Source organism: Sinocyclocheilus rhinocerous, unplaced genomic scaffold (assembly GCF_001515625.1).
Source record: "Sinocyclocheilus rhinocerous isolate Xijiao unplaced genomic scaffold, SAMN03320098_v1.1 scaffold556, whole genome shotgun sequence".
NCBI lineage: Eukaryota > Metazoa > Chordata > Actinopteri > Cypriniformes > Cyprinidae > Sinocyclocheilus > Sinocyclocheilus rhinocerous.
Window position 1 is genome coordinate 57,236 of NW_015631074.1, and position 9,870 is coordinate 67,105.

The window sequence follows — 9,870 nt, forward strand, 5'->3', positions numbered from 1 at the left end:
CACAACCTCTTAAAAACTACTTAGGGCACTTAATTTAATTATTGGAGTATTAACAAAGGTGTAAGCACAATTGCTTTTGCATATTTCATAGGAATTTCATAGAGGGTCGTGATGGACTATAAATGCACGTGTAAAGGACGTCACTAGTGGACGTCCTCTCACAACTGATTCGAACCGGACATCACTTATTGTACTACACGTAGCTAAAAGTCAAGGTAACAATTATACATGCAACCCCAGAGAACTGTAGAGATGTACAAACGTATCTGAATGCATTTTTAGGAAATGTTCTGTGTTACATATTTTTACCGATTTATGCCATTCTACCGCGACTATTTTTGGCCAGGGACACGACGTTGCCGTCGGACCAATGTTTGCTGGGTTACGACCGTCCAGCGTGTACAGGACACTCGCATCAGAGGAGTCTGGGACATATGCAACATAAAACACATGAAGATCAACAAGCGAGGAACAAGCCTGTGTCACTCACAACAACCGCACTGACTCACCGGACTTGATCTCTACAGAGATCTTTTCCTGGAGGCGGCAGGCGAATGGGAATGATCTGAGGTGCTGCCACTGAACCTGCTGTCATGTTTGCGCTCTTGAAGTTGCAGTACCAGGTGAAAAAATACCGACCAAAAACTCTGAACTATCTTTACATATAGGTGATTTTACTACAGGTTTGTTTCATTTAACGCATGCATAAAAAGTGAAGTGCAGTAGGCTATAGAAAACATGAGCTTGCAGACTCTACTGTCCTGAGTAATTATGTAGATTAAAGTAGCTACGATTTTGAATCATAAACCATATTTCCTAACGCAACGCTGTATCCAACGACGCTGTAACGATACACTCAACACAGCTGGACGCGCCATTGGTTCGTCACGTAACCCATAGCAACTGAGTAGTACGCATGCGCAGGACAGCTGTGCCATTCCTGTACCCTCATTCATTCCAAAATGAATTTTGTCAGTGTTAACTCATGTTGTCTCAGACCCCTATTTTCTTTGGAACACAAAATGAGATATACGTAGATGCTTATTTACATATGAAATATTTTATTGATTGCTAAAACACTGCATTATTTTCTCAATGTTTTCGAATATTTCATCAAATATGCTCAATTGCTAATTTGAAATATTTCTCATTATTATCATTGTTGAAAACCATTTTTGCTGCTTAATATTTTTTAAAAACCGTGCTACACTGCCATTCAAAAGTGTATGGATTCATAAGAAAAGAAAGAAAATAAATAAATACTTGTATTAAATGTGTTATGTTGTGTTGCGTTAAATTTATCAAAAGTGAACGGAAAGATATTTATAATGTTACAATGTTACAAATGATTTCTATTTCAAAGAAATGTTGTTCTTTTGAATTTTCTGTTCATTAGAGAACCCTGAAACCGGTAAAACTGTTTTCTACATTGATCATAATAAGAACCACTATTAATATTCAATATTACATATTAATATTAGTGCTGGGCAATGATTAATCGCATCCAAAATAAAAGAAAAAAATTTTGTGTACATAATATATGTGTGTGTACTGTGTATATTTTTGTATATATAAACGCATGCATGCATGTGTATATATATATATATACACACACACACACACACACACATGCATGCATATATTTAAGAAAAATATGTTATGTTTATATATTAAATATATTTATATATAATATAAATTATATGAATATAAATATATACATGTAAATTTTTTCAAAATATATACTGTATGTTTGTGTCTTTATTTATACATAATAAATATACACAGTATTCCAGCAAAGTAGGTGGCGGTTATGAACCTGGTTGCTTCGCATTGTGCCAGTCTGTGTTGCCATGTCCGCTGAACTAGTTTCGGTTATAAACGTTGTAAATCGCGGTTGTGAGTTCTTGAAGTTGTTTTAAAATAACTTCGAGTTTATGAAAAAAATGCATATTTCCTCTTATTCAACAGAGGCAAGTCACTGATTGAGGTCTTGTGTTTTAAGTCAGTTTTCAGTCTTTATTTTGCGCGATCTGGCAACCCAGCAGCCAGCAGTGCAGACTCTCCCCGCCTATCGCAAGAACATGAGTGCAGACTGGAATTCGATACAGCATTCACTTCAACTTTAAATTTATCTTTGAATGTGCAATTATTAACGATGACATTTCACTTTATCATCAAGTAACTCCTTTCTAATGAACAATGACAGAAGTTAGTCAAGAAAGAGTCCACGGACCCTGTAGATATCGAGAATAGGTCAGTTGAGCGCAGGTTTAACATCCTCATGCATGGCCTGTTAACAACATATGATGACAACGTGTGGATGGATTTAGAATCAATTAAAGTTACCATCAAAGCTACTCCGTCTTTTTTGTGTATTGCAAGTATTTACAAACCGAAGTTTACGGAAAAACTGACCCATCTCCGATCCAGTAGATGAGCATCGTGGTTGTAATATGTGAATGTTTTCAATGATAAGGTTTTGTTTTTTTAATAGCGTATGAGTTTATACATCAACTTACAACATTATGTATTTATCTATAAGTCTGCCCAATGTATATTTTGCTGCATTCAAGACTTCACGTACAAGTTCCGTAAGCGTAGTTACGTCAATTACGTCACGTGCGTTCATATGGTTTTGGTATGAATTAAATTTATTCTATGGACAATTTATTTCTCTTTGGCACTAACTGACAAAAACAGGAAGCTTTTTATCGCTGCTTCAACATAATGTAGCCATTTTACCATTCTCGTGCTGCGGCAGAGAATGTTGGGAAATGTAGTTTTTTTAATTATTATTTTTCCCTCTGTAAAGGATAAAAGAGCTGTGTCAGCAGTTTCCACATGGGATCACAGACCAGGTCATCCAGAATGACATGCCTAACGTTGAGGCGCAGCAGTGGGCCTCGGCTATCAACAGACTACTGTGTGTGGTGAGATGTTCAGCTCCAGCTAACATGCATGAAACATGTGTCCCTGCTTTTATACTCATGTCTGATACAATATTTCTGTTCTCAGGGTCAATTAGACTTGCTTAGAAACAGCAGTGGCCTTTTATACAGGCTTAAGGATGCTCAGTCTGCAAGGTTTGTCTCTTTAAATACACGTAAAGCCTATATATATATATATATAGCATTTAATTTCATATTAATTAGCTATACACTACCAGTCAAAAGCTTTTGGGCATTAAGATAATGTTTTTTTTACAGAGTTCTCTTCTGTTCACCAAACCTGAATTTATTTGATCCAAAGTACAGCAAAAGCAGTAATATGAAATATTTTTTACTATTTAAAATAACTGCTTTCTATTTGAATATATTTTAAAATGTACAGTATTCCTGTGATTTCAAAGCTGAATTTTCAGCATCATTACTCCAGTCTTCAGTGTCACATGATCCTTCAGAAACCATTCTAACACACGGATTTGCTGTTCAATAATTTTTTTTATTATTATCAATATTTAAAACAGTTGAGTACATTTATTTCAGGATTCTTTGATGAATAGAAAGATCCAAAGATCAGCATTTATCTGAAATAAAAAGCTTTTGTAACATTATACACTATACCATTCAAAAGCTTCGAGTCAGTATATTTAAATTATGTATTATTAAATTATATGAATACTTTTATTTTTCAAGGATGCATTCAATTGATCAAAAGTGATGATAAAGACATTTATAATGTTACGAAAGATTTCTATTTCAGATAAATGCTGTTCTTCTCAACTTTCTATTAAAAGAAAATTTTAAAAGAAAATTCTACTCCGCTGTTTTCAACAAATGTTTTTTGAGCAGAAAATCAGCATATTAGAATGATTTCTGAAGGATTATGTGACTGTCACAAAGCAAGGCCAGACACAACAGGTAAGTGCAAAACAGGATGGTTTATTTATATGAGAAGCAGAAGAATGGAACGGGTGAGGTAAGGGCAGGTGAGTGTCAACACAGTGAAAGATTCCAGGGTTCTTATCCGAGTTCTGATGGTGAGTATCTTATGCCGGTTTCGTTGGAGATCGTGGAACAGATTCCAAGGAGTCATTGGAGGATCGCGGGAGGAAGAGAAGGTAAGTATTTCTAGGAGAATTCAGTAGCGAGAGTCCAGAACAGTCCATAGGAGTGAACGGTAGACCGGACAGTGAGTGACTGTGATGTGTGTGTACTATTTCACAATATTACTGCTTTTGCTGTATTTTGGATCAAATAAATGCAGGCTTGGTGAGCAGAAGAGACTTCTTTAAAAACCATTAAAAATCTTGCTGTCCAAAAACTTTTGACTTGTAGTTTGTGTGCACACACATATATGGACATGCAAATAATAATAATAAAAAAAGTATATATGAGTATTAATATACTGTTTCTTTTTTGACAGTAAAGTTAAAGGCTCTGATAATCAAGAAAAACTAGTCTACCAGATCATAGAAGATGCTGGGAATAAAGGTACATTTCATTTTTATCATTTGCACAATGCGTTTAGCTTGGTTTTATTTTTCAACAAACCACTTACTTATACTGATGAATGCTTGTTTAAAGGGGTCCTATTATGCTCTTTTACAAAGTCTTGATCTTGTTTTGGGGGTGTTCTAGAACAGGCTCTCATAATGTTTTCTGATTTCGAAAGGAATTTGGAGCAGAGACATCAGATATAAGAGTAACCTTCCACTCACAGAAATCAATAAAATCCTCAAGAATCTTGAGAGTAAGAAACTTATCAAAGCAGTGAAGTCTGTTGCGGTGAGTTGATCTCCAAACGTTATTTAAACATTTAAAATGTTCGGACCTACTAAAATATCATTCCCATCCAGGCCTCAAAGAAGAAGGTCTACATGCTGTACAACCTGCAGCCGGACCGATCTGTGACAGGAGGCGCCTGGTATAGCGATCAGGATTTGAGTTTGTTGAGGTTCTCAACCAACAGTGCTTTAAGTTCCTGCAAAGTAAGGTGAGATTGTGAGATTTCATATTCTTCTTTATGATCTTGAAGATTTAAGACTTTGAATTTAATAGAAATGTGTATATTTTCAGGCTGAAGCTGCGAGAGACAGTAAGCAGAGCCCCATGGTGCAAAGAAACAGCTCATTTGCCAACTCTCATGAAGTGTGGAAATACATCTGTGAGCTTGGCATCAGCAAAGTGCGTGTGAATAATATCTATATAGAATATTTCAGGCAAAAATGAAAATATGCTGAAAATGTACTCACCCTCAGACCATCCAAGATGTAAATGAGTTTGTTTTTTCATTGGAACAGATTTGGTGAAATGTAGCATTTCATCACTTGCTCACTAATGAATCCTCTGCAGTGAATGGGTGCCGTCAGAATGAGAGTGATAAAAAACATCACAATAATCCACAAGCAATCCACACCACTCCAGTCCATCTCTTAATGTCTTGTGAAGTGAAAAGCTGCATGTTTGTAAGAAACAAATCCATCATGAAGACGTTTTACCTTCCAGCTAAAATGAGTCCTCTATCCATAAAATGCTTTCTCCAGTGGAAAATTTGTCTCAGGAGAGAAATATGCGCAGATCGAGCACCAGTTCAAAACCGTTCTAAGCAAATATGTTGGTGGATTTTGATGTACAAGGACAACAGGGACTTTTTCACAAGAGGGATGGACTGTTTCACTGGAGGCAGGGTGATTATGGACTTGTATTTTAACCGGAAGCGACGGTTTAAAATGCCTTGATGGATTTGTTTCTTAAAAAAACAGCTTTTGGCTTCACAAGATGTTAATTGATGTACTGGAGTCGTGTGGATTACTTGTGATGTTTTTATCAGCTGTTTGGACTTTCATTCTGACGGCACCCATTCACTGCAGAGGGTGAAGCAAATAATGCAATGCTGATTTTCTCCAAAGCTGTTCTGATGAAGAAACAAACTCATCTATATCTTGAATGGCCTAAAGCAGGGGTGTCCAAACTCGGACCTGGAGGGCCGGTGTCCTGAAGAGTTTAGCTCCAACCCCAATTAAACACACCTGAACCAGCTAATCAAGCTCTTACTAGGCATACTAGAAACTTAAAGGCAGGTGTGTTGAGGCAAGTTGGCGCTAAACTCTGCAGGACACCGGCCCTCCAGGACCGAGTTTGGGAAGCCCTGGCCTAAAGATTGAGTATATTTTCAGCATTTTTTTTTTTTTTTTGGGGTGAACTGTACCTTTATCACTTCAAGATTTTTTAAACATGAACTGAATAGATTTAATATGTTGTGATATTCCTGTGTGCAGGTGGATTTGTCCATGGAGGACATTGAGACCATTCTGAACACATTGATCTTTGACGGCAAGGTGGAGATGACCATAATCGCTGCTAAAGAGGGGACGGTGGGGAGTGTAGATGGACAGATGAAGCTCTACAGGGGCGTGAATCCCATAATTCAGCCCACTGGCCTGGTCAAAACACCATGTGGACTGTGTCCGGTAAGCTTTTAGTACACAAGTAGGGCTGCATGATATAAATCAATATTGGGGTATTGCTTAAGGCGATTTAGCATTGTAGATGAGTTTGTTTCTTTATCGGAACAGACCCTCAGGCCATCTTGGATCATTTTTGGGTGAACTATGCCTTTAAAGTGCTAAGTTAACCACATGTAGTAACTCTCTGCTCTGTAGGTGTTTGATGACTGTCATGAAGGGGGCGAGATCGCTCCATCTAACTGTGTTTACATGGCTGAGTGGCTAGATTTGTGAAAAGCCAACCGGATGTCTTTTGTTTTTCTCTGTGGAGAAAGTATTTTTAATGCAGCGGTTCGATGCAACTGAAGATATCTTTTTATTTATGTTTTGAACATTAATGGCTTTAATGACTCAAGCAGAACTACATAAAGTGAATAAGAAGCAGCTTCCATCTGGTCGTCAGTGAAATTTGGACACATTAGACTGATTTTCTTTTTCTTTTTTTGTTTGTTTGTTATTGCTTCTCTCTTCACCCACAGATATGTCTTTAAAGATATACCTCAACCATAAATAAAGGTTTTCATATTTGTTGATCGGTAGTCTGCATATTGGACCGTGTGTTTGTGCAATTCTATCATTTTTGTGCACTGCATTCATTTTTTAGCAGATTGTTAATGACACTTATGTTTTTATAAGATTATTCTATAAATCAATAAATTCATGAAATCAGCGCAGCCACAGACTATTTAGGTAAAAAGACCTTGTGTCTGAAAAGTGTGGAACTTGTTTTTTTTTTTAAAGAAATACAGACAACGCATCAGTATAGACTTAAACTGTGTCATTGTCATGCTTGGCACATTTTGTATATTTAAAAAAAATAGTGTTTTATAATTTATGATAGCACAAATTCACATTTTAAGCAATAACTTTTTCTTTTTTTTCTTTTTTGCAATTGTGATTTCTGTGTCAATGCATTGTGGACTACATGACACTTAAGATGTTGTTTTTAAAACACTCAAGGTTTATATATATCGAGTAAATTGCTTACATGACACTTTAAGATGTTGTTTTTAAAACACTCAAGGTTTATATATATCGAGTAAATTGCTTACATGACACTTTAAGATGTTGTTTTTAAAACACTCAAGGTTTATATATATAGTAAATTGCTTATTTGATGTTTTTTTTTCCATCTTTCTCACATTTTAATTTATTTTCTGATACTATTTCACATACATATTAGAAAGAGAACGTCATCGGGATTTTCGCCTAAGTAATTAGAGCTATGTTTTTTTAAGTTGTATTAGTTAGTCAATTATGGAAACACTTTCACTTTCCACGCCTGCAATACATGAGCTGGAGTACATTGATACACCAGTAGGTGGCGTATATTTAATTTACTATTTAATTTTGTGTGTGTATATGAAATACTCTTCTAATATTTGGTCAGTCAGAATTTGTAAGAAATTAATACTTTTATTCAGCAATTGCGCATTAATTTCATCAAAAGTGACTGTAAAGATTTCTACATTGTTACAAAAACAAAGCATTTGTATTTCAAAAATGCCGTCTATTTTAACATTCAAAGAATCCTGAAAAAAAAATGTATCATGGTTTCCACTTAAAAATTAAGCAGCACATTGATACACTGGAAAAATGTATCTTCCACTCACAGAAACATATTTGTAACTTTTATTTTAATCAAATAAACATAAAGAGACTTCTTTCAAAAACATTTAAAATTAGTTTTTGTGTTCAAGATACTATATCATTACCACATATAACCACTGGTTTAGTGGATGTTTAAACAGCTGATAATTTATTTAGACGAGCTTAAAGGTCAGAACTGTCATTTCCATATCTGATAAAGTTATGAATTTTTTAACACAAGAGTGTGAGGTTACATTAATGATGCACAAAACATAAATACATTCACACATAAATCAGACATCTTTGTCATATCAGTGACAGATTCATTACGAAATTATTTTATATCAAGAATTACTCATAATGTTCTAATGTGTATTTTTCTCTTCAGTAACGCAGTCTGTTCAGAGTATTCATAGATGATGATGAAGACCCCAAAAGCTGTTTACATCAATGTGACACATATCACGCATTTTCATCACAGTCTCTCACCACCCTCTATTGCGCGCGGTAGCCATAGAAACCGGCCAGAGGGGCACTTGGCAACAGAAAAGGAGGAGGCGCAGCATCATCTGCTGCGAGCGGAGGAAAAAACAGCCGATGCGATCGACCTTCGTTTCATCCAGACCTGCTTCTGATGGTGAAAACCGGCCGTTTGTAAATATTAAACATCGATAAAACTACATCCAGAGTTTTTTTTGTAAATCTCAATCGGCTAGATGAAGTTCGTCGTGGTTTTTGTCTCCGCCGGCCTCTTGGCTTTTCTCGGCGCGGTCATCTGCATCATCGCCAGCGTGTATTCACGATCCTCGGCCGCCGCGCCCCAGGCGCTATCCGGCAACCGCTCACTGTCGCTCCTGGAGCCGCTGCCTGGATCCGTAGCGCACGCCGGGCCGCTCGGAGCTCTCCATGGTGCTGAATCTTATGAAGGCGGCGGATTGGACATCGGCCTGGAGATGCCGTCGCTCAATGAGCTCAGTACCGGGGACGTGACTGGGCCAAGTCCGAAACAGTTCACCCTCAATCGACTCATTTGTACCCCTGTGCCCATCAGTGATTGTAAATCCAGGGGTTTGAGACAACAAGCCGATGACCCGTTTGCAGATGAGGAGGACTGGAGCCTCCGCACCACCGCTGAGGAGCTCCGGCAGATCGTCATGCAGCAAAACGACCAGATCCTCATGGACCAGAGGACCATCACGGAGCTCACCGGGAAACTCTCGGAGTGTGAGAGCGGACTGGAGGAAAGGAGTCTGCACGAGAGGAGTATGGGGGTTTGGGCAGGCAACCGTCGCCATATGGCCGGGGACGATGTGAGCAGCTCGGTTGCAGTACAGCTGCAGACGGCGTGGGCTGTGGAGGAACTGGAGAAAGCAATTCTTCAACTCAAAGATCGCATAGAGAAGTTGGAGGTTGGTGTGAGACACTATAAACACTTTTTTTTTTTTAAGTCTAAAAGGTTTTTGGAATTTGGTGCCATGGAGGTATTTAGGGGAAATGGTTTTGTAGGCAAGGATGCGTGCAAATGTTCAAGATCAGGGGGATAATTCATTGTGCCTGTTCATATTGTAGTACTTCCCTGCTGAAAAAACAATAGACACCATCACAAAATTTGTAATGGTTTTACTGGTTATGATGGTAATTGTACGGGGTTTTAATGGAAACTGTGATGGACCCTGTGGGTTTCTACTGATAAGTGGTTGCCTTCTATTGGTGGCTTGTTAAAACCACTAAATCCTAATGGAATATGTCCCAAAACACATTACAGAAACCTATTTTTCAATGGTTTTAATGGTTAACACTTGATGGTTTGTAATGGTATTTGTAGTGGAAAC

General features: G+C 37.4%; 1 protein-coding gene and 2 pseudogenes across 1 annotated transcript in view; 2 read left to right on the forward strand and 1 right to left on the reverse strand.

Annotated features, from left to right (window-relative positions):
• The window catches only part of LOC107741556 (double zinc ribbon and ankyrin repeat-containing protein 1-like), a 9,036-nt pseudogene extending 8,099 nt beyond the window's left edge, over window positions 1-937 (reverse strand).
• On the forward strand, window positions 594-6,948 carry LOC107741557 (DNA-directed RNA polymerase III subunit RPC6-like; annotated as a pseudogene).
• A 1,621-nt stretch (window positions 6,949-8,569) lies between these two features.
• LOC107741558 (neuronal pentraxin receptor-like) overlaps window positions 8,570-9,870 on the forward strand; it is a 2,170-nt gene continuing 869 nt past the window's right edge. Inside the window, exon 1 of the mRNA XM_016554313.1 lies at window positions 8,570-9,451. Coding sequence (XP_016409799.1) covers window positions 8,755-9,451 — 697 coding nt within the window. The 5' untranslated portion in view covers window positions 8,570-8,754. The remainder of the gene's footprint in view (window positions 9,452-9,870) is intronic.